Source organism: Microcaecilia unicolor, chromosome 8 (genome assembly GCF_901765095.1).
Source record: "Microcaecilia unicolor chromosome 8, aMicUni1.1, whole genome shotgun sequence".
NCBI lineage: Eukaryota > Metazoa > Chordata > Amphibia > Gymnophiona > Siphonopidae > Microcaecilia > Microcaecilia unicolor.
Genome location: NC_044038.1, coordinates 173,732,664 through 173,758,121, shown reverse-complemented (window position 1 = coordinate 173,758,121; position 25,458 = coordinate 173,732,664). Strand labels below are relative to the sequence as shown.

At 47.9% G+C, this 25,458-nt stretch overlaps 1 protein-coding gene across 1 annotated transcript in view; it reads left to right on the top strand.

Annotated features, from left to right (window-relative positions):
* SEPTIN8 (septin 8) overlaps positions 1-25,458 on the top strand; it is a 76,959-nt gene that overhangs the window by 28,451 nt on the left and 23,050 nt on the right. Inside the window, exon 2 of the mRNA XM_030211231.1 lies at positions 22,426-22,543. Coding sequence (XP_030067091.1) covers positions 22,426-22,543 — 118 coding nt within the window. The remainder of the gene's footprint in view (positions 1-22,425; positions 22,544-25,458) is intronic.

Genomic DNA, 25,458 nt, shown 5'->3' with positions numbered 1-25,458 from the left:
GTTGGCACAACTGAGATCTATTTTGCTCTTTACCTGGTATCTCATTCTGTAACAGGGCACATTGTCGGAGACCCTTTTACAAAGGTGCAGTAAGCTCTATGTTCATGCAGTACACACCAAAACAAGACTACTGCAAGGCTTGCACACACCCCTGGCGGTACTTTCAGATTTGGGATGCACCCATAACACGGGACAAATTTTTTATTTCCTACCGTGCATGATGTTTCTGGCATTAATCAACAGTTGGTGCATGCCGACAAGTTACCACGTTGGAGCCCTTAACGCTAGGTCAGTGGGTGACAATGAGGTCTCGTGCCGATTTCAATTTTAGCTCACATCCATTTTCTGGCCCCTTAAAAAAAGGTTGTTTTTCCTAGACATGGTAAAAAAAATGGCCCAGCGCGTGCCCAAAAGACGCGCTCACATTATCACAGGCCACGTTTTATCATGGCTTAGTAAAAGGACCCCTCAGTAATTGACTGTTAAGATCTCACTGATTTAAAGCATGAGATAAGGAACTGCAGAGAGAACCAGCGGTCTACCACATCCCCAACCCCCCCAGCCGAAATCCTCTTCAGTGCCGGACTCCGGCTTGTTCGCTGAAGAGCACTTCGGCTGGTGAGGGTTGGGGACCCCTGCCAGCAAAGGTACCTGGCAGCAGCGGGGGTGGGGGGGGTGAAAGTGGCGGGGAGGTTGGCGGCACCAGGGGGGCTAAAATGTGCCCCCTCACCTCAGGCTCTGGACCCCCCTCCCGCCTTGGTCTGGCTACACCCCTGCTTTTGACACACTTAACTCTCCATTGCCTCAGGTGCAAAAATTGGATTGTGAGCCCTCCGGGGAAATACCTAGAGGGGCATAATCGAAAGTTTTCCAGAGGACGTCCCGGCGAAGGGGCGGGAAAACCCGTATTATCGAAACAAGATGGACATCCATCTTTTGTTTCGATAATACGGTCGGGGACACCCAAATCTTGACATTTAGGTCGTCCCTAGAGATGGCCGTCCTTAGAATTGGTCATTTCTGATTTTCGGCGATAATGGAAACCAAGGAAGCCCATCTCATGAAACAACCAAATGCAAGCCCTTTGGTCGTGGGAGGAGCCAGCATTCGTAGTGCACTAGTCCCCCTGACATGCCAGGACACCAACTGGGCACCCTAGGGGGCACTGCAGTGGACTTCAGAAATTTCTCCCAGGTACATAGCTCCCTTACCTTGTGTGCTGAGCCCCCCAAAACCCACTACCCACAACTGTACACCACTACCATAGCCCTTACAGGTGAAGGGGGGCACCTAGATGTGGGTACAGTGGGTTTCTGGTGGGTTTTGTAGGGCTCATATTTAACACCACGTGTAACAGTTGGGGGGGGGGGGGCCTGGATCCGCCTGCCTGAAGTGCACTGCATCCACTAAAACTGCTCCAGGGACCTGCATACTGCTGCGATGGAGCTGAGTATGACATTTCAGGCTGGCACAAAATATTTTTAAACTACTTTTTTTTTTTTTTTTTTTTTGAGGGTGGGAGGGGGTTAGTGACCACTGGGGGAGTAAAGGGAGGTCATCCCTGATTTCCCTCCGGTGGTCATTTGGTCAGTTCGGGCACCTTTTTGTGGCTTGGTCGTAACAAAAAAAGGACCACGTAAAATCATCCAAGTGTTCGTCAGGGACACCCTTTTTTTTTCGATTATGGGTCGAGGACGCCCATGTGTTAGGTACGCCCAGGTCCCACCTTCGCTAAGCCTTCGACACATTCCAGGGAACTTTGGTCGTCCCTGCGATGGAAAGCAGTTGGGGGGGCAAAATCGGCTTTCGATTATGCCGATTTGGGCTACCCTCTGAGAAGGACACCCATCTTCCGATTTGTGTCAAAAGATGGGCGTCCTTTTTCAAAAATATGCCTGCTAGTGTACCTGAACGTAACTCACCTTTGAGCTACTGCCAAAAAGGGGTTACATTACATTGGACTTATATCCCACTAACACCACAGATAGTTCCTAGTGGGTTACTGCTGAGCAAGAGTGAACCATATGTTCAGATGATACATATCAGTCAATTGATGAATATAATAAAATGGAATTACATCAACTAGAAACGAAATTCTATATATTGAAATACTTCTGAAATTAAAAAAAAAAGTCTTAAGTGACTTCCTAAAATGTAAATAAATTCAAATGGTAAGGAATTCCAAAACAATACTGCTTTATAAGAGAGAGAGGTGGACAATAATCCCTTAAATCCAGTAGCGTACCAAGGGCAGGGTGGTGGGGGCAGTACAGGCAGCAAGGGGGTGCGCAGAACAGGCATGCGACTTGGCACTGCTGGTCCTCTGCCCTCTCTGTTACTTCGTTTTATTTATTTATTTGTTACATTTGTATCGCACATTTTCCCACCTAATTGCAGGCTCAATGTGGCTCCGTTTATTTTAAAAAAAAAATTTTTTTTTGGACGTCCTTTAAGGGCGTTTATTTCATCGTTTATATCAGCGTTTATTGCAGCTGCTCACTGGGACACCAGTTCGTTACAGCTCGGAGCGAGAAGCAGGTAATTTTACCTTTTTATAGCAGGCAGGGGGTTCCCCGTTCGGTCTCCACGTGGCTTATGGCGTCGGAGGGCGAGGGCGCGAAGATTTGCTCCCCGGACCGCGTGTGTGCGTCTAGTGGGGATGCGGGGGTTTCAAAGCCTGAATCGCCTTTGTTGGGCATCAGTTTGGAGTCCGGTCAGTGTCCCGGTTCTTTCTCCGGTGCGGCGGGTTTTCCCGCCATAAGCGCCCATCCCCCGCTGCTCGCCCACTCCATGTTGGCCGGCCACTCTGCTCGGACGGCTTCTTCTTCGGCCGTCCTCGAGCTGGGAGACGTTAATGCTAGGGTCGCCCTTGATTCGGGCGACTGCAAGAAAGCGGCCAAAGTTAAGCACCGTTCTTCCCACGCGGCTCCTTCTCGGAGTTTCGCGACGGACGCCATTTTGGATGCGCAGCATGTTTCTCCCCTGCTCTTGCGAGCGCCGGTTGAGGGTGTGTCTAGGGCCGTGGCCCAGGCTGCAGAAGTGCACAGTTTGGGGGGTTTCTCCCCTAAGTTCATTTTGCTGCTGCATCAGGCTTTTCTTATGCAAAACGCTGCCCCTGCCCCCCTGTCTGATAAAGGGGTTGAGGCCTCCGGAAGCAAACGCCCTCGGGTGGATTTCCAGGCCCTAGAGGACTCGGTCTCCTCTGATGTAGATAAGGGCAGCGTATCTGAGTTCTCCCAACGGTCCTTTGGGGATTCCTTGGAGAAGACGGATTCCCGCTCGGATGGAGCGGATGACCCCTCTGCAGCACGGATCTTTCGCTCGGAGGATTTGCCCAACCTGTTAGTGCAGGCCATGAGCATTTTAAAGATTTCCTCTCCGAAGGACGTCTCTCCCTCAGCCTCTGCTGGCTCTGCCATTATGCTGGGGACGAAGCGCCCGCCTAGAACCTTCCATGTGCATGAAGCCATGCACACCTTGATTTTGACTCAGTGGGATTTCCCAGAAGCGAGCCTTAAAGTGGCTAGGGCTATGTCCTGCCTCTATCCTCTCCCTGAAGGTGAGTGGGAGGTCTTTCTTTGGCCTACCATGGATTCTTTAATCACTGCGGTGACTAAGAAAACGGTGTTGCTGGTGGAAGGTGGCACAGCCCTAAAGGACGCCCAAGACAGAAGATTGGAGGCGGCCTTAAAGTCGTCCTTCGAGGCGGCTGCTTTAAGTTTGCAGGCCTCAGTTTGTGGCTCCTATGTGGCCAGAGCGTGCCTGATGATTGTGCAGCGGGCTTCTCCCTCGGATCCTTCCTTGAGGGCTGATTGGCTGGCCCTGGAATCGGGCTTGGCCTACTTGGCAGACTTGCTGTATGATGTCTTGAGAGCCTCGGCTAAAGGTATGGCTCAGACAGTCTCTGCACGGCGCTGGCTTTGGCTGAAGCATTGGTCTGCTGACCACGCCTCTAAGTCTCGCCTGCTAAGTTGCCTTTTAAAGGCAAGCTGCTCTTTGGGGTCGAGTTGGACATGATTGTGACCGATCTCGGCACGTCTAAGGGCAAGAGGTTACCGGAGGTCAGGGCTCGGGCCAATGGTGCCCGCCCCGGTCCCTCCAAAGGACGGTTTCAGGAAGCCCGTCGGTATCACCCGGGCAAGTCGAGCTCCTCTGCCTCCTCTTCCTTCAAAAGGAACTTCTCCCCCAAGCAGCATTCCTTTCGCAGAGACTGCTGTCCCAGAGGTGCCTCCTCCGGTCCTCCCCCAGGGTGTCGTACCCAATGACGGGGCGCTGGTCCATGGCCCAGAGCAGATTGGAGGACGCTTATCTTCGTTTCTGGGCGAGTGGACCAGGGTAACTTCAGACGCTTGGGTGCTGGAAGTAATCAGAGACGACTACAAGCTAGAGTTCTGCCGACCCTTAAGAGACTGGTTTGTGCACTCTCCCTGCAAGTCTCCGGTCAAGCTGTGGCAGTGCAGCAGACTTTGGACAATCTGATCCGCCTGGGTGCGGTCGTTCTGGTGCCAGAAGATCAGCTTGGCAAGGGACGTTACTCCTTTTTCTTTGTGGTACCTAAGAAAGGAGGTTCTGTCCGGCCTATCCTCGACCTCAAGGGGTCAATTGGGCCTTGGAAGTTCGGCACTTCCGGATGGAGACTCTCCGCTCTGTTATAGCGGCAGTGCAGGCAGGGGAGTTCCTGGCATCCTTGGACATCAAGGAAGCTTCCTTGCATATTCCCATCTGGCCTCCTCATCAACGCTTTCTGCGTTTTGCAGTTCTGAGCCGACACTCCCAGTTCAGAGCCCTCCCATTCGGGTTGGCTACTGCTCTGCGGACCTTCTCAAAGTAAGGGTGGTCATCGCGGCCTTCCTACACAAGAAAGGAGTACAAGTCCATCCTTATCTGGACGACTGGTTGATCCGAGCCCCCTCTTATGCAGAGTGCGGCAGAGCTTCAGACCGGGTGATTGCTCTTTTGAGCTCCCTGAGGTGGATCATCAACTAGGAGAAAAGCCAGCTGCGCCCGACTCAGTCCCTGGAGTATCTGGGAGTTCGATTTGACTCCCAAGTGGGCAGAGTGTTCCTGCCAGACAATCGGATTGTCAAGCTTCAGGCTCAGGTGGACAAGTTCCTAGCAGCCTCTCCTCTTCGGGCTTGGGACTATGTGCAGCTGTTGGGCTCTATGACGACCACGATGGAAGTAGTGCCCTGGGCCAGGGCCCATATGAGACCTATACAGCTCTCTCTGCTGCAGCGATGGACTCCAGCTTCGGAGGATTACGCTGTGCGCCTTCCCTTGGATCCAGCGGTGCACAAGGCGCTGAGCTGGTGGCTGAGGCCAGACAAGCTGTCCGCAGGAATGCCTCTTATGACCCCGGAGTGGGTTGTCATCACGGCGGACGCCTCTTTGTGGGGCTGGGGAGCCCACCACTTGGGAAGGACAGCGCAGGGGCTCTGGTCCCCTGCAGAGGCAAAGTGGTCTATCAACCTCCCGGAACTCAGAGCCATTCGGTTGGCGCCTTTGGAGTTTCTCCCGGTCCTGGCGCTGAAGCCAGTACGGGTCCTGTCGGACAATGCCACGGCTGTGGCCTATGTCAATCGCCGGGGCGGTACCAGGAGCGCCCCTCTAGCCAAGGAGGCCATGAAGCTCTGCCTGTGGGCGGAAGCAAACCTGGAACAGCTGTCTGCGGCCCACATTGCGGGAGTAATGAATACTGCTCAGGCGTTCTTGGACATCACGAAGCGCTGGGGCCAGCTGAGCCTAGATCTGATGGCGTCATCAGCCAAGTGCCGTGCTTTTTCAGCAGAGGACGGGACCCTCGATCTCTGGGAGTAGATGCTCTTCTCCAACAGTGGCTGACACAGGAGCTTCTCTATGTGTTTCCGCCTTGGCCCATGTTGGGCAGGGTGCTAGGCCGGGTGGCAAAGCATCTGGGCCGGATAATCCTGGTGAGTCCGGATTGGCCCAGACGTCCCTGGTATGAGGACTTGATCAGGCTCTCAGTGGACGGACCTCTGCAGATGCCAGCGGAGCGGGGCCTGTTGCATCAGCGTCCCGTGGTGATGGAGGATCCCTCCCCCTTTGGTCTTACAGCCTGGCTATTGAGTGGCAGCATCTGAGGAAGAAGGGCTTCTCAGACAAGGTCATCGCCACTATGCTGAGAGCGAGGAAGCGCTCTACTACTTACGCCAGGGTTTGGCATACCTTTGCATCGTGGTGTGAGGCAGGCTCTCTTTCTCTCTTCACTGCTCCAATTTCTTCGGTGTTGGCGTTCCTGCAAGAAGGTCTGGAGAAAGGCCTATCACTCAGTTCCCTTAAAGCCAGATGTGGTGCACTTTCTCAAGGGAGTTAATCACCTGCGCCCTCCTCTGCACTCAGTGATACCTGCGTGGAATCTCAATCTGGTGCTAAGAGCCTTGCAGAAGCCGCCTTTTGAACCCTTGTCGAGGGCATCTCTGAAAGACCTGACGTTGAAAGCAGTCTTTTTGGTGGCTATCACTTCAGCCAGACGAATTTCAGAGCTCCAGGCGCTATCATGTCGAGAGCCCTTTCTGCAGCTCACTGAGGCAGGAGTGTCTATTCGCACAGTGCCTTCCTTCCTGCCCAAGATTGTTTCTCGCTTCCATGTGAATCAGCAGCTCTGTCTTCCGTCCTTTCGTAGGGAGGACTACCCAGAGGAGTACTCTGCTCTCGGATATCTAGATGTGAGACGAGTCATCATCAGATACTTGGAAGTGACCAGTGATTTCCAGAAGTCGGATCATCTGTCCTGTTTGCAGGTCCTCGTAAGGGTCTGCAGGCTGCTAAGCCTACAGTGGCAAGATGGGTCAAGAAAGCCATTGCAGCGGCTTATGTGGCCGTGGGGAAGGTGCCGCCTATCCGGCTGAAGGCTCACTCCACTAGAGCTCAGGCGGCCTCGATGGCAGAGGCCGGGTCCGTCTCCTTGGAAGAGATTTGTAAGGCGGCAACTTGGGCATCGCCTCATACCTTCTCCAGTCATTACCACTTGACTGTGGCTGCTCGGGCGGAGGCCCGGTTTGGAGCTTCAGTGTTGCGGTCAGGGATTTCTATGTCCCACCCTGGGTGAGTACTGCTTCGGTACATCCCACCAGTCTATGGATTGATCAGCATGATGATATGGAAGGTATCCATAGGCCCTCCCAGATATCTGTACTGTTTTTATTCTGGTTGCATTTCAGGTTCAAGTTTAGTCTTCAGTTCCTGTTCAGGATGACTTCGTGTTCAAGTTTTTTCAATTGGATTCTTCAGGAGTTGAGACGATTTTGTGTTAGTGAGCTGCTGCATTCCTCTCCCCTCTGTTTTACGGGGCTGGATTGAGACCTAAATTCGTGCGGCTGTAGGACAGCTTTGTACCCCTCCCGCTTCGGTGGTGTTAGGGTCAGTCAGCTCCTGTTGCGGTTGCAGGATAAGCCAGATCACCCCCCGCATCGGCGGGTGTGGTGTCCCTCCCCCGCTCCGCGGGGATGAGCTGGACGGATTCCCCTCCCCCACTTGTGTGGGGATGAGCTGGGTTGATTTCCCTCCCCCGTTTCGGCGGTGGTGAGCTGGGTAGAGTGTCCCTTTGTGGGTGTAATTCTCGAAGTGCTGAGTCCTGTGGATGGAGCTTTGATATCAACATACTGAGGAGTTTCCGGCAGCACATGACCACATATAGGGAGGCAAAAGGATTGCTCTCTATCTCCACCTGCTGGTAGATGGACACAACCCACCAGTCTATGGATTGATCAGCTATGATTAATGGAAAGAAAATTATCAGGTATGATACATAATTTTACCTTTTGCAGCTGGGGGCAGGGGAACAGCAAAGCCAACAGCTGCGCCCCTGCTCCTTGCAACCTTCTGCTGGGAGGAAAGGTCAGGTGATGCACTTCGATGGGGGGTGGGTGACATGCCAGGGGGGGGCACAGCAGCGACTTGCCCCAGGTGGCAAACAAGCTATGAATGCCACTGCTTAAATCTAACATTATGTACTGATGGGAAGTGCCACAAACGTCCCCAGACTTATAACCAGTGGAAATATTAACCAATTTCATATGGTAGTATATGGAGCCTCAACTCTACCAACAGCCAGTGCAAATCAAACAAATATGGTGTCACTGAATCAAATCGATTCAAAGAATAAATCAGCCTGGCCTCACTGTATTTTGTACTATCTGTAGACTATGCAAAGAAGATTTAGTCCAAGCTGAAAAAAACACTGTTACAGTAGTCGATCCTATTAAGAATTAAAGATTGAACCACTAATCTGAAGGTGGAGGTGGTGAAGTATTTCTTGATATAGTGCAACTTTTTCAACAAGAAAAGACTTTTTAACATCTGAATTAATGTGAGATCGTATACGCCAAGTACTCTTGTTGATTTATCGAAGTGGAAACAAATCTGTCCCAATATTAAAGTGTAGACAGCTAAAAGGAAGATCCACAGACCCCAGCCAAAGTAGTTTCTTCTTTTCCTTGTTCAATTTAAGCCAATGAGATGTGATCTAATTCTCTATTAAGGGAAAATTAGGTTATAATGCCCATAAGTGTATCAGACCATAATATATGGAATGAGGGGGGCATGTCTGTTAATAACAGCGCCGTTAAGAGTTAAGGCTCCAGAATTGGGAACGAGTTGTACATGTTGCTAAGAAAACCCATTGCAAAGACCACCGCTGTCACCTTTTATGGTTTTGGAAATATATAAAAACTAAATGGATACAATAGATTTTATCCTGCAGTGCATTGAAGCAGTTTTCCTATAATTGAAGGGAAGGTTGCTGGAAAAATTAAATACTAGCGAGTTCCCTAATAAATAAACTTGAAAAGAGCTGTTAACACATTGAGTTATTGCACATGTTAATTCCTAAAATCTCTGTGCTATATGGTTGAATTATCTGTTTAGACTGTTTTTAGAGCTATGTGCTAAACACATTCTGCCAGATGAGGGATTGTATTTGTCTGTCCAGGCCTAATTACAGTAATTTTCTTTTACAGCTTACAAATGAGTATTAAAACAGCCAGATGTCTGGTGTCTTAAGTACTGTTGAATGTGAAATCTGTTTCCTTCTGCCAGATGAACTGTGAGGAACAGATGTCTGTTCACCAACAGGGTCATGGGCATATCTGTATTTGAGACTTACTTTAGGTGACCATGTTACATTTTAGTTTTGAAATAAGTAATTACAGGAGCAGTGGGGCAGGAGGGAGTTTTTGTGGGCTGAGACCCAAATCAGTGTAGAATGTCTGCCGTGGAAATTTGAAAAATTATTGGAAAAATAGTTAAAAAAATTTTTTTAGCTTGTATCTTTTTTTTTTTTTTTTTTTTTTCCATGGGTAATATAGTTCTATACTGAAAGTCCTTTATTGTCCAGTGACAAGAGCCTGTGTCGCTGGCCACTGTCGGACGAGGAGCAATGAACTGAGGGCCAAGTACAGTTATATTACTTTTAAAGACATCCTATATAATAATTCTCACCTCCAACGTTCCATCTTGCTGCCTGTGTCTGTGGCTTTCTTCGGAGTTGGTTTGCTAGGCTCCGTAGATCAGGCTGACGTCACACACAGCACTGACCAACCGCATGACAGTAGCACAAGGCCCTGCCCCTACCGCCCTCGCTGCCACGCCCCCGAGGTCGCTGCCCAGGCCCAGCCACAGCCACTTTCCCTCCAGGCCCGCCCACCAAACACAGACTTGCGCCAAGTCTCCCATGAAACACGCGGCACCAGCTCCCATTTCCGGCCACTGCTGCTTCTCCTGTTGAGCAGCAGCAGCCGCTACAAAAACAGCTGTTTTTAAAAAGAAAGTGCAGCACCGCAGGCAGCCATCAGGCATTGGCTGTCGGCTCTGCAGCCACTCTTCTCGCATATCACGTCACTGCCCCTGGAGGAGAACCCCGGAGGAGCGCAGGGACGTGAGAGGCGAGAGGAGCGGCTGCAGAGCCGACAGCCAATGCCTGATGGCTACCTGCGGTGCCGCGCTTTCTTTTTAAACACAGCTGTTTTTGTAGCGTCCGCTGCTGCTCAAAAGGAGACGCAGCAGTGGCCGGAAATGGGAGCTGGCGCCGCGTGTTTCACAGGAGACTTGACAGGTCTGTGTTGAGTGGGTGGGCCTGGAGGGAAAGAAGGGGATAGAGAGAGAGAGAGAGAGAGAGACACGGGATGGAAGAATTGGGAGGGGGTAGACGGATGGAAGGAAGAGGAGAGAAAGAGGGAAAACAGATGGAAGGATGGGGAGAGAAAGGGGAGATGAATGGATGCAGAGAGAAAGGGGAGAGACTGGAAGGATGTGGAGAGAGAAGGGACAATGAACAGAAAAGGGTAGAGAGACACTGGATAGAAGGAGGGGGAGAGAGACATTAGATGGAAGGATCAGGAGAGAGAGGGTAGATGAGTGGAAGAATGGGGAGAGAAAGAGGGAAGACGCTGGATGGAAGGGTACAGAAAAAAAAAGGAGACACTGGATGGAAGGATGCAGAAAAAAACGGGAGACATTGGGAGGGAGGAGCTCTCGCTCTCTCTCTCTCCCCCCCCCCCCCCCCCCCCCCCCACACTGTGATATACTCTCTATGTGTCACACAGACACTGTCTCGGTCTCACAGAGATTCTGTGTATTGCACACATACTCTCACCATTTCATTTGTATCAGAAATGGGCCTTTTTTACTAGTATATATATATAATTTGGTCAAAATAAAACAACAACAAAAAGATTACACATGTTTTTTTTATGCCAATTATATACACTGGAGACCCGTTTGAAGACCTGAAAGAATTAAGCTTGGTCTGGGTCAGCTGAGGCTCTTTGCTCGTTGTGTTTTTCCTCTTAGGGTTAGTGAAGTGCGAGGATTATTTTGGTATTTTTGACATTACCAGCCCCTAGGCTGTAGTTCGAAGGCCCTGTTTTCTTCTGAGTTATGAAAAAAGCCTGTGGAGAGTTTAGCACTTTCACCCCAGATGGAGGATAGTAACTGCCCAGGAACTCCTAGAGGTGCCCCAGAGAGAAGGGTAAAGAGTTTAACAGGCCATAGTAAGGCACAGAAGAGGAGTACCATGGGACACTAGGGCAATTCTGTAACTCGGGAGCGTAGTAAGCTGCAAACATAGCCTGTGCAGCCACACCAGTTGCCCATAGTTAGGTACATCACTTTTGTGGGTAAATGTACGTAAAGCGTGTGGGAACAGATGTAAAGACCCCAATATATATACTTTGGAAGAAAGGTGGGAAAGGAGAGAGAGGGTAGACACACTGAAATACTTACATGGTATAAATACAGAGGAGGCAAGTCTCTCTTTCAATTTAAAGGAAGCTCTGGAATGAAGGGGCGAGGGATGAAAGTGAAAGGGGTACAGACTCGAGGATAACCTGAGGAAATATTGCTTCACGGAAAGGGTAAGTGGCACAGTGCATAAAGGAAAGGGGGTGAAAGCATGGGCATGGCACATAACTTATGGAGTACTGGAAATAATGTAGTTACACAGGTCTGTGGCTGATGTAAACATTGGGGGCACCAGTACCAGCTTTCACTAGTGTTCTATAATGGAATCGGGGCATCTAAGTGGAGGGGCTCAGTTATAGACCAGCCAGTCTTGGTGCCAGTGCTAGTTGGGCTGCATCTTCAGGTGGAAGCTGGACCTCCAGTCACATATGCGATGTTGGGCTTGGTTTCTGCCTGATGGCTACAGCCCATTACAATTCTGAGGGTATGGAGGGGCAGTAATAGCGCAATGAAAGAACCCTCGGAAGCAGGGCAGGGATTGGAGCTTCTAGCTGTGTTGTGGTTGTATAAACAACGCTCCCTCTCTCTTCCCCCCACCCCCCCCAAACCTCTGTGCAGTTCTTGATGGTGGCTGCTTTTTTTTTTTTTTTCAATTTGAGGTAAAGCATTGTAAATACCTGCTGTAATGGAAAACGAGCAACAGGGAGTGATCAGAAACTTGGATTTGTATTTGAGAGTCGGACACTTAGGTTTAGTGAGACCAAGTGGTCTGTCATAGAGACACAGAGGCGGCTGGCAGCAACTTTGGAATTATTGAATGAATTTGAAGTGAATCACTCCAAGGAACCTAGTTTTTATTACACATTTTAATAACGCTTGCTTTCAAAATACTAGTACAGTTTTAATAATAATAAAAGCCTTGGCTTATATGTTGCTGTGTTTAGGTTTGGAAAGCAGTGAACCCGAGGCAGGGACATCAGCCTCCCCCCCCCCCCCCCCCCAAATCACTGTGTGCATATGTAGAATAGCTGTAAGAACCATGTACCACAGAGAGCTGGGGAAAATGTTCTCTCACAAATTATCAGTTTAACACTCCAAACAGAAGATGGCTCGGTATCCAGCTGAGCGTTTTAATTAGGGTGCCAGCTTGCAGTTACTAACGGATATGTATTGTTTATGCTTTTTCACATTGTAGGGAAAGCTTGGGAATTTGACTTATGCTGGACAAAAATATGTCCTAGCTAAACTTTTCTTTTGTAAAATTTTGACAAGTTGCATTACCCTGCTGGTATGTGTAAACTTTGAGGCCTGACGCTTTCCTGACACTGTTTGGGTTTCCAGCTCAGTTGGAATCTCCTTCGGGCTGGGGTACCATCAGTCTTCATTTGCAACGACCCAGGATTGTCCTCCCAGCTTACTTGGCTCAGATAGCATTACACGGAGCTTCCAATTTATCTCATTCATGCTCAGATGATCGAAAGCCCTGCGATGTTCCAAACAGCGCTCTAAAAATAGCGCTGGAACAGCGTGGGGCTATACAGCCCCTATGATCAGAGATAATAGCATGCAAATTTATGTGTGCTGTTATCTCTGATCATAGGGTAAAGTGCGGGAGGATTGTGCCTGAGCATGCGATCAGGCACTATCCTCCAGCACTTGTTAGGTCTAGGCTGTCAAAAGACCAAACCTGTCAAACACAGGGGCTGGAGGTCTGTGGGACCACCAGACCCCCAAACAGCATGGCCCTGGTGACCTAGTACCCCTACCCCAAGCCAGTGACACAGGGGCTGGAGGTCCAGTGGGTCTCCAGCCCCCAACCCCCCTAGCATCCCCCCAAGCAAAGTCCTGGTTGGAACAGTGTGTAGAATTCATTTATAAGCTGATGTAACACTTAACAGAACAGCAGACTTTGCTGCAGCTTTGGAGCCTGTGAATATGGGGGGGGGGGCTGAGGCTCCTTTAACTTGTAGCTTTTTTTTCTGTCTGTCTTAGTGGGAACCAGTTGTTTAAAGATCTCTGCTCAGAGGTGCCCTTGCCTAGCAACGCTTTGGCCAATCTCCTTTCCTGTTCTGTTCATTACGGTGTGAACAGAGTTATTCCAGAGTCTGCAAATATCTGGCAGGTTGTGATACCTTTCAGGCTGTTGGATCACTGGGTTAGTATGTTGGAAATGCAGGGCCTAATAGAATACTAAATGGTTTTGTTCAGTAGTGTACAGACATACCCTGTCACACACATTCGGGCCCTTTCTCCAGCTCGCACGCTTAAGGGGCCTGATCTCACTTGTTGCCAGGGAGCAGGGAGCCAATCTGGCATCAGTTTATACCTCCCCAGTGCATTTTTTTCTATTGAAAAAGGTGCCGGTACTCAAATGCCAGGCCACCCTTCAGGGGTGGGGTGATCACTAAAGGGACCCACCCCACAATCCCAGACCCCCTTCAGCCAGTCACAGAATCTATGACAATGCAGAATTGCTGTGTAGAGCCTGAGCTCTTTCATTAAAACTTGGGGACCATGGGTCAAATTTATCAGACAATGGAAAAGGTGCTGGTACTCAGTACCCTCTCAAAAAGAGCCCTGTACCTCCCTCTAATCCCCCCTTCCCTCCCACAGATCCAGCATTACCTTCTCCCATTTCCCCTCCCTCCCTCCCTCCGCAGCCCTACAAATCTGTAGTGTTTACTGGCACTGCAGGCAACGATTAAAACTCTCTGGCCAGTCCCAGGGTCCTTCCCTCTGTCACAACTTCCTGTTGCCATGTAGGCAGAATGCAGCAGAGATAAAGCCTTATGGCAGTTGAAGGGAGCTGCCTGCAGTGCCAGTGAACACCTGTAGGTTTGTAGGGCTCGGAGAGTGGGATAGGGGGAGGTAGGAAGGCAACCACACTGGACCCGTAGGAGGGAAGAGAGGATAGAGCTGCAGACCTGCAGGGGAGAGGGAAGCTGTACATGAAGGAAGAGAGAGGAGGGATATGCTGGACGTAGATGGATGGGAGGAAATGCATGTGATTGGAAGAGAAGGTGGGGAAATGCTGCATGTGGATTTGGAGAGAAGGTAGAGGATGCTAAGATTGTTGGGGGAGGGGGGAGAGGAAGAGATGCCAAGACCTGCGGGGAAAGAAGGAAGAGGGAGAAGTGCTGGACCCACAAAGGGGCAACAGAACAGGAGTGAAGGAAGAGAGAGGAATACTAGCTAGACCCCTGGGGGGGAAGCAGAGGGAGAGAAGAGATGGAGAAAGATAGTGGCCTTGGGAGGGAGAGACAAGAGGAAGGGAGGGAGAGATGCTGGTACATGGGGGTGGGGGAGAATAGGCACACAGGAGTGTTATGTTTTGACAGGGCAAGAATAGAGGCATCTCCCAACTGTGTGCCTATCTTCCTGCCATGTTGAGCAAGAACACAGGGACGTAGAGAGAAGATGAATTGTGGGCATGGCGAGAAAGGAAGTGCTAAATGGACGAGGGGACTCTGGCAAGACAGTCAAGAAGAAAGCAGAAACCAGCACAATAAGAAAAATAAAATGATCAGACCACAAAGGTAGAAAAAAGAATTGCATTTTCTATTTATTGATTGGAATATGTCAGTTCTTGGAATGTGCATCTACCAGAACTAGTTTTAGATGTGGTTGGGGCCTGCAAGAGAAACCTCACTCATTGGCCTTCAATCTCCGGCATTGCAATGGTAAATCTCCAGCTTTGAGATGGGCCACCCTTGGTGTCTCTCGGTGTAAAAAAAAAAACACGCTTAAGCGAGGGAAGGGCCGAAATGATTATGGATAACAAATCTCTGTGGAATCCAAAGCTCTTTAATAGGTGTCTGGTTTACCCAGTGATACCTCCCGGTGTGAAGGTTCACATAAACATTTCCTCACACTGCATAAATTAGTGCTGAATATTTTTCTCTGGAGCTGGGCCCAACACAGTATTATTTCAGTGAAATACAGAGAGGTAATTGCATGTTCATTCTTGGCAGCTTTGCTGATGTTGGAAGTGGTCTACATAATTCCTTTAAAAGACCAATAGAAATAAGAGTGCAGGCTCTTTGAATCTTCCTTTTCCAGATTTTCTGAGTGAGGCATGCTTTTGCTGAATATTGTGGAAGTCCCTTGTCTCATAGCAGCCTCCTGTGTAAAGCTTCCCTGTCACCTTCTTGTCACCTTGCCTGAGCCTTCCCTTGAGACTGGCACTGGAATGTTTTTATGTTTCACTTGTGTACTGGAGCAGAGGACTATCCTAATGGTTAGTGCAGTGGGCAGAGAACCAGGGGAACTGGGTTCAATTCCCGCTGCAGTTCATTTGGGGCCCTTTTACTCAGCCGCAGCAAAAGGTGGCCTACAGCAGTGCAAGTGTGTCTTTTGGGCACATGCTGGGCCAGTTTTTACCACGTCCTGGAAAAAGGGCATTTTTTTTTTTTTTTTAAAGGAGCCGGAAAATGGACGTGCGGCAAAATAAAAACCAGCACCTGTCCATTTTCGGCCTGAGACCTTACTGCCACCCATTGACTTAGCGGTAAGGTCTCACGCACTAACAAGGCGGTAGGCATGCAGTACATGCCCACTGCTGTTTACTGCCAGGTAAACGCCATGCGGTAGAAAATAAAAAAATATATATTTTCTAACTTGTTTTCAGCTCGCGCCAACTTCAGAATTACCACCCAGGGCATGTGGTAGCCGGGTTGTAATGAAGATGTGGTGCACTCTGGGTACTCATAGGCCTTTACAACGCCCTTGTAAAAGGGTCCCATAATCCTCCATTGCCCCAGGCACAAAACTTACTGTGAGTCTACTAGGGACAGAGAAAGTACCTGCATATAATATAAACTGCTTGTGTTGTACCACAGAAAGGTGGTATATCAAATCTGACAACCCCCCCCCCCCCCCCCCACACACACACACAAATATTCTGATATTTGTCATATTTTGCTTATACTGTCCTGACCTGAGGAAGAAGGTTCTGGCCTATGAAAGCTAGTCAAATGTATTGTTAGGCCAATCAAAAAGATATCTTTATCTTAATTTTCCATTTTTTTAAAATGTCTATCAGCTTCCTGCATGGTGCAGAATGCTGTGCCTAGATAGAACGGCTTTGGAGTTTGCAAGATTCAGCATGGAAAAGCATTTGTGTGTCTTTTGTAACTTTAAAAAAATTTTTGCACCGACTTGGCAGTGAGGGTGCAAATTCCCTTGTGCTACCCTGCCAGTTGATGATGTTAGCTCTGATATGGTTGGGCCACCTTAAGCAGTGAGAGGGTAATGCATTATTGATGTCCATTCAGTCCTGGCTCTCTCTCTCCCTGTCTTCCTGTGATCCTTTTGCCCTATGAAACCTAGTCAGCACTCTGGATCTGTCAAATAGGATTGCAAAGTGGGACTTAACTCTTCAGCATAACTGAGGGAGCATAAACTACTAATACCCTTTGGGGCTGGCCTGGAGAGTGAGGTTTATCTTCTAGCCGCAAGCTTTTTGGATGATGAGATCATGGGAATGGCTGTGTATCTCTGAACTGCTGGGGTTATGGACTCTGTCCTGCCCTGGTGGTCAGAAAGAGGAGACAGAGTAATAACAAAGCAAAAGTTTACGTGCTGGTGCCGACTGGTGAGCTCGCTAGGGATTTCAGCCTTTGGCCTACCAGCCTGATGGACAGTGAATAAACAAGTTTGATATGTTCTCACTGGGAAAAGGCCAATTACTTTGTATTTTCACATGGAAAGAAAATCTAGTTTTCTGAAGAATAGACTTGGGGCTTTTGGTTTTTTGCTGAAAGTGTAAGCAGGATGGGGTGGACTAGAGTGGTCCAGTTTCCCTGCTGCAAGAGGCATGTGCTAAAGTCATTAAAGCAGATGTGCAGCTTTCCAAAAGAAAAAGGGACCACGGAACACAAGAAATGTATAGTAATAAAATGGATCTGTGTGTGCACTGGGACGGTGGTAGAAGGGTAGCATGTGAAAGTCGGGCTGTTCTGAAGATGATTGGCACTGCAGTTGCATTGCCCATGCATTGGAGTTGTGCGTCCTTTATACTGAAAGAGTAGATGAACGCTTCCAAGCGGCTGACCTGCTGGAGCCATCAGCTCTGCAGCACCGTGCCCTCCGGAGGGGGGGAATGCAGCCAAGGGTACAGATCTCTGCTGCATGTGTGGCATTGTAAGTGCTCCAGTTAGCCTTCTCACCAACTGATAAGAGAACCTCTGACAGATTTAATTTGGGGTGGGCGGGGGGGGGGGGATTTTTGCTCACACCTTTTTCAATAGTAGCTCAAGGTGAGTTACATTCAGGTACTCTGGATATTTCTCTGTCCCAGGAGGGCTCACAATCTAAGTTTGTACCTGAGGCAATGGAGGGTTAAGTGACTTGTCCAAGATCACAAGGAGCAGCAGCGGGATTTGAACCAGCCACCTCTGGATTTCAAGACCAGTGCTCTAACCACTAGGCCACTCCTACTGAAGGTATCTTAATTCTGTGAGACTCCAGAATTGCCATACCAGGTCAGATGAAGTCTATCGGGAACACTATCCTATTTTCCAGCAATGGCCAATCCACCACAAAAGTGAGGTTCCACTGCTAGGATTTAGGGGGTTCAGTTCTTGATAGTTTTGCTGCAGGTGAGCTTCTGACCTCCTACCATTTGGTGACAGTATGCCTTACCAGTCAGGCTGGCCATGTTTGTTCACACCATTTTATTTATTTAGATTTTGCTCACACCTTTTCAGTAGTAGCTCAAGGTGAGTTTGTCAGGTACACTGGATACTTCTCTGTCCCAGGAGGGCTCACAATCTAAGTTTATACCTGAGGCAATGGAGGGTTAAGTGATTTGCCCAAGATCACAAGGAGCAGCAGTGATGGCCACTCCTCCACTCCATGGCTGCCGTTTCCTATCCGAGGCCATGCTTTTGCCTAGACTTCTATACAGTGGCGTAGCCAGACCTGACATTTTGGGTGGGCCCAGGGCTGGTATGGGTGGGCACTGTGTATACAGGTGAGAGTGGCATTTCTTGAGATACTCCTAGGTGATGCCTTAGAGTGCACTTGATGAGGGATTTCTAGGAGTGGAGGAGTGGCCTAGTGGTTAGGGTGGTGGACTCTGGTCCTGGGGAACTGAGGAACTGAGTTCGATTCCCACTTCAGGCACAGGCAGCTCCTTGTGACTCTGGGCAAGTCACTTAACCCTCCATTGCCCCAGGTACAAATAAGTACCTAAGCAGCATTGAGCCTGCAATGAGTGGGAAAGCGCAGGGTACAAATGTAACTAAAATAAAATAAACAGTCTGCCCAACAGCTGTCCAGCATCAATATGGACCACATGCATACTCAAAGCCTATATAACAAACTTTAACACTGCCAATTCTGAACACACAAATACTAATAACAGTAACTTTAGAAGGGCAGCAGTGAATATACACAGCAGCAATATGCGTCACTGGAGGAGTCAGACTACTCAGACTGATATGGATCCCAGCACAGACCACATGCCAGAAGAGTCACTTTGGTCACATGCAGAGCACGGACCAAACCTCATCGATTGCCCAGCATCGGCTCTGTCCTTCCCTGCCCCTCTATTCCTCCCTGTGACCCGACATCGGTCCTGCTCTGCCCTTCCCTGCTCGCCTCGTCCATCCCTTTGGCCTGGCATCGGCCCTCCCCTTCCCCGCATCCATCCCTGTGGCCTGGTGTCGGCCCTGTCCTGCCCCCTGCTCATCCCGCCATGGTCTGGCATGTCTGGGGCACACCACTGCAGAGCCCACCCTCACCCAGAAACCTACCTACATTAAATATAAAACTTTTTTTTTTTAATTTTAAGCTGGGCACAGCAGAGAACTTCCCCACCCTAAAACTCGCCAATGTAAAAAGATATGCAACTTTAAAAAAAAATTATTTTAACCTGGGCATTGAGCGCACTCCCACCCAGAAACCCACCAACATTAAAATTAATTGTTGGCGGGTTTATGGGTGGGGATGGGCTCTGCACTGCCTGGGGGGGAAAATGCATATTTAATGATTCAGTGTACCTTTCTTCCCCTGGGCTTTGGGGAGCACATCCCCACCCAGAAGCCCACCACCAGCAAACACTCACTGTACATGCTGAAAAGCGTTTATTTTACCTGGGCAGCTGGGCTTCAGACCAGATTTGTATGTGTGTGGTGGCGGGTGCGGCCTCTGCTCCATGTTCTAACTCCTGGGGGGTCTCGCTCTAAGCTGAGGGCTGACCCAGGCGGCAAGGGCCCAATGACGTCTTTTCCAGCGGTTTCGGATGCTGCTGACTCGGTGGAGGAAACCCGGCGGCACTGGTACACACGGATGTTTCTGGGCGGCACCGACCTGAACACAGCGGGGGCACTGGGGAGTGATGCGGGGCGGGGGCTGGTGCTCTGGGGCTGGAAGAGCAACGGCGATGGGAGCAGTGGAGCACAGTGCTCCGGTGGCAGCGGCTGACATCCTGGCCTCGACCCGCACTAGGAAAAGGCGGCGAGCGACAGCGGTGGGGGCACTGGAGCGCAGCAGCGCGATGGAGCACTGGAGCGGCTGACTTCCTGGCCTTTGACCCGTCCCACACTGGAAGGAGATGGCTGCTGCGGGTGGGAGGACTGGATCTCTGGAGAGCTGCTGCTTTTGCTGCCGGCTGCGAAGGCGCGTGTGACTGAGCCAGGACGGACCTGGGGGGCTGTGCAGCACTCTCGCTGTAGCCTGGCCGGCACCTGGGGGACCAGCGCTGGATTGGAGGAGCGGGACAGATTGGGTGGGCCTGGGCTGTGATTGGGTGGGCCTGGGCCCATCCGGGCCCACCCGTAGCTACGCCCCTGCTTCTATATAAACCCAGTCACTGGTTTTCTTGTCAGAACTTGGACTACACTGCTTAATGCTGTCTGTTTGAGGCTGGGCTTTGTTCATTTTGTTAGACACTCTTGATCCTGCTGCAGTCCCTGCTGGACCTCTTGCAGTTGGGTGTCCATTTGGGGTTACTCTACTTTCTGGCACGCGCCTTGGGTTCTGGGTTTGACTACTGAGGACCTGGCAGCCACCAGGACTAGAAGGCTGAACCCGAAGGGAAGGGTAGTTTTTACAGAGGGAAGACCACAATCTGTATTTCTCTTGCTTTCCTGGCCCTCTGCTCTAAAGTTAGGCTGTGTTTCGTCAAGTTAGGCTGGTTTTCACTGGCTTCCTATGAGGTTTCATTATGCCTGAGTCAGCAGGAACTGTTGTACCTTATCCCAATTGTCCATTACTTGTAGGACATTGACATGTGAGCAGGCATTTTTAGTTGCAAGACCTCAGTTTTGGAATTTGCTTCCAACAGAAATATATTCTGAGCAAAATATTTTAACTTTATGGAAAAATCTAAAAATGTATGTATTTTAGCTAGGTGTTTCTGATTTTTTTTTTTTTTTTAATCTTATTCAAAACCATCAATGTGTGTTTTTATTTTTTTAATCTTATTCAAAACCATCAATGTGTGTTTTTATTATGATTTGTGAGTCACTTAGAAGTGTTTGAATAGGCAGATTCTGAATATGAAATGAAAAATACGTCCTTAAGTGTGGACCGGAAAAATTGTATGACTCATTTGGTCTCTCCTGTTGTCTATAATGCTGTAGACGCTGGATTATTTCATTACTGCTGTAAATGAGCATCTTTAATGTGACTTCAACACACACAGTGGAGAGAGAAGACCTTGTTTTTGGCAGTAGTGATCACATCCATAAAATTTCATAAACAATACATTAACAATTAAATCATAGTGGAGGAGTAGCCTAGTGGTTAGTACAGCGGACTTCAATCCTGAGTTTGATTCCCACTGCAGCTCCTTGTGACTCTGGGCAAGTCACTTAACCCTCCATTGTCCCAGGTACAAAATAAGTACTTGTATATAACATGTAAACTGCTTTGAATGTAGTTGCAAAAAAAAAAAAAAAAAATCAAGTTCCCTTCCCTAAATTACAATACTGATCCAATCGGGATTCAGCATTCAACCAAAAGCTCCTGGGAGGAAATGTGGCTATAATTTAATCTGAAACTTGCTAACCTCCCATTCTGACCTGAAGATGGTTGCATTTTTTTTTTTTTGTTAAATCAGTGATCTGTCGGGTTTTACAAGCCACCCTGTTATTTTGCTATTAGACTAATGTAAGCTGCCTCTCTCTGGAAAGAGAAACACAGTAAGGGATACACTTTTTTTTGGTGATATGAATAAAGGTGGTCACAGTGGCAGAAGACCACAAATTACAGCTGGTCCCTTTGTTCTGGCTGGTGCAGGATTTTGTGTCAAAACATTTTTGTGACAGATTGGGATGAGCAGCAGGAAGTTGGTACAGATGGTGTGTGTGAGAGAGGATGTCGCTGGTCGCTGCACTTAATGAGGTCAACTGAGGTAAAAGGTTGGATGATGGCAGGTAAAAAGCTGCACGGGCCATCCAATAAGTGAAAAAGGGGAGACTCGTTTATGAACGTATTGTGGATGGTTGGAATTTTTTTTCTTTTTGTTTATCAATTTTTGTAACTTCAGCTGCTTGCGATAGGTTTAATTCGTTCTGCTCTTGCCATCCCATAATATCCAGGTGTCTCAGATTCATGTTTTCGGGGGGGGGGGGGGGGGGGGGCTGTGGATCAGCCTGTTTTTGTTTTTCACAATGACAAACCATGAAAGCTAATCATAAACTGAAGGGCCATAGTTTTGAGTTTGTTGGCTTCGTGCCTGTGGCCTTCATCCCAGAGATGGCTGCATGGGTTATATTGTAAGCTCTGTGGAGCAGGGACTGTCTCTTCATGTCCAGTGTACAGCGCTGCATATGTCTTGTAGTGCTGTAGAAATGATAAGTAGTAGTAGTAGTTATTTTTGACAGGAAAACACTTTTTGTTCAGTGGGTAAAAAATAATTCCTTGTTGCTGCCTCTTCTCCTGAATAGCAGAACAAAGAGAATTGCATTTTTGTATGTAATAAAATGATTTCTGACCAGGCTGCTTGGTAGTTGAGGAATCTGTCTCTTTAAAATCATCATCCTGTGAAGATCAGAGCGTATCCCCCTCCTGTCAGTGCCTTTGCTATAATTACCAGTATGTCTGGAATGTGGCGTAACCAAACATAACGAAACCTCAGTACAGGTTCGCCATTCATAACAGAAGCTGGAAACCGTTTCTGGTTGTAGACAAATGGTATGCATCGCTCCAAAGGCAGGGTCTTTTGCTATCTTCCTGTAGCAATAAGATATTAAATTAGATCTTTTTTCTGTTTTTCAGCAGAATGAAGAAAAACGGAGTCTCTCCCTTGGGGGGCACGTGGGTTTCGACAGCCTCCCAGATCAGTTAGTCAATAAGTCGGTCACCCAGGGATTCTGCTTCAATATTCTCTGTGTGGGTAAGTAGAATCTGCCTAAATGTCGTCCTTTGGCTGTACGCAGTACCCGATAGTCAGGCATGTTTGGAGAATAAACACCAAAAGACTAGGCAAAATATTCCTTATAGTTAAAAACAGCAAAAAGCCACAACAATAACAAAAAATGTAAAGGAAAAACTGTGTGGTGAAAATATCAGATAGGCCTTAATTAGATCTGTCAACTATAATCACTTCACACAAGGATACAAAAAAAAACAAAAAACCTTTCACACACACATATTCCTCTTGGGCCATATGTCATTATTGCATTCAAGTTATTTTTTGCATGATAATATATTCTTCTGTTTTTGAAATCTTTAAGGAATACTTTGTGTAGTTTTTTTTTTTTTGGTGTTTTATGTATGACTAGAATTGATTTATTGTACTAAAATGTTTCTTTTTCCTACTTTTATATACGTAATATTTAGTGAATGCCAGTTTACTGGATGAATGATAACTTGTTGCTCCCCCCCCCCCCCCCCAATTCCTTGTCCCCATCTGGCTGTGTTCAGCTATTTTGTTTGGGGGGAGGGTTCTTTTTAGAATCAACTTTAATTTAACTGGAGTTAACACTAAGGGCCTCTTTTCAAACCGCGCTAGCAGTCCCCGGTTCAGCAATGTCAACAAATCCCATTTACTTTGAATGGGCTTTAGTGGCATTACCACACAGGAACCACTATTGCAGCTTTAAAAGAAGCCCTAAGCCTTTTTATATGAACATAAGAAAATAAGAACATAAGAGTAGCCATACTGGGGTCAGACCAATGGTCCATCTAGCCCAGTATCCAGTTTTCCAAGCCAAGTGGCCAAGCCAGGTCACAAGTACCTGGCAGAAGCCCAAATCGTGGTAATATTCCACATAGAACCCCACAGAATAGCAAGATTCTGGAATCCTAAGGAGTGACAAGATTCCATGCAGAGTCTCAGAGTAGCAACATTCCATGTAGAACCCCAAAGAATAGCAAGATTCTGGAATCCTTAAGAGTGACAAGATTCCATGCAGAATCTGAGTAGCAACATTCCATGTAGAACCCCAAAGAATAGCAAGATTCTGGAATCCTTAAGAGTGACAAGATTCCATGCAGAATCTCAGAGTAGCAACATTCCATGTAGAACCCCAAAGAATAGCAAGATTCTGGAATCCTTAAGAGTGACAAGATTCCATGCAGAATCTGAGTAGCAACATTCCATGTAGAACCCCAAAGAATAGCAAGATTCTGGAATCCTAAAGAGTGACAAGATTCCATGCAGAATCTGAGTAGCAACATTCCATGTAGAACCCCAAAGAATAGCAAGATTCTGGAATCCTAAAGAGTGACAAGATTCCATGCAGAATCTCAGAGTTTCAACATTCTATACTATAAATTCCAGGGCAAGCAGTTGCTTCCCATGTCTGTCTCAATAGCAGACTATGGACTTTTCCTTCAGGAATTTGTCTAAACCTTTTTTAAATCCAGATACTCTAATCGCTGTTACCACCTCTTCTGGCAAAGAGTTCCAGAGCTTAACAATTCGTTGAATGAAAAAATATTTCCTCCTATTTGTTTTAAAAGTATTTCCATGTAACTTCCTCAGGTGTCCCCCTAGTCTTCGTACTTTGGAACGAGTGAAAAATCGATTTACTTCTACGTGTTCTACACCACTCAGGATTTTATGGACCTCACGCTAATTGTTTGGCTTCCCATCAAATGCGTGGTATTTTTCTACTGAAGATATTTGGAATCTGTGTTTTTAGTAGCAGTTTTCTCCTGCTCCTGTGGGCTTTCAGTTTAAACCAGGGACCAGCTTCCACTGGTCTAGAGCCGCATTAAGTTTAGACCAAGTTCTATTGAACCCAGTATCCTGTCTCCAACAATAGCCCAGCTTACAAGTATCTGGCAGATACCAAAAAGTAATCTATTTCTATAGCTCATTTCCAGAGATAAGTGATATTTTCTGAAATCAAGCTGGATAATAATTATTTTAATGGGCTTTTCCTCCAGGAACTTGGCCAAACCTTTCTTGAATCCTGCTGCATTAGTTACCTTGGCCACATTCACCAGCAACAGATTATACAGCCTAATTTGTGCACTTGGTACATAGAAAAAGTTTAAGAACATAAACCTTGCCATATGGGGACAGACCAAAGTCCAAGTCCAGTATCCTGTTGCTCACAGTGGCCAATCTAGGTCACAAGTATATGACAATATACCAAAAGAGTAAAACAGATTTTATGCTGCTTATCCTAAATAAAAGTAGTGGGTTTTCTAAAGTCCATCTTAATAATGGCTTATGGACTTTTCCTCCAGGAACCTGAATCACACTACATTAGTCACCTTGACTGTTTTTGTGGTGTGCCAGGTCTGTCTTTTTTTTTTTTTTTTTACCGTAGTGGGGGAAAGCCCAAAAAAGACATGGCTGTGCGGTAGGATTATTCTTACCGCGTGGCCTTGTGGGAGGAGCACCGCCACCCGTTGAGGTGGCAGAAAAGGCTCCTGCGGTAACCACTGCCTGATTTCCACTGGGTTAGCGCTGCACTAGAAATTATAGAATTATTTTCTGTAGTGCCAGAAATGGTGTTCACTTGAGACGTAATTACTGCCATCAGCCGCGTTGGGCCGGCGGTGGTTCCGGGTTGCTACACAGCAACCCTTTAGTAAAAGGGTCCCAAAGTAAATATAATGTAAGGGATTATCTAAAGGGGCGGAGAAGAAAACTGGAATATTATACCTCCGTATAGGTCCCTGATGAGACTGCCACTCATCAGTTTCCTATGGAACCTGGTTAATGTGGACTATTAAGTGTGGTCACTGGAAATCACAGTTAAGTGATGACTGAGAATTATCCCCTGCCCTGCGGTCAGTGAAGTCTGCTTTTGCATGACCTATGGCTGGACCAGTAAGTAGAACCTCACCTTG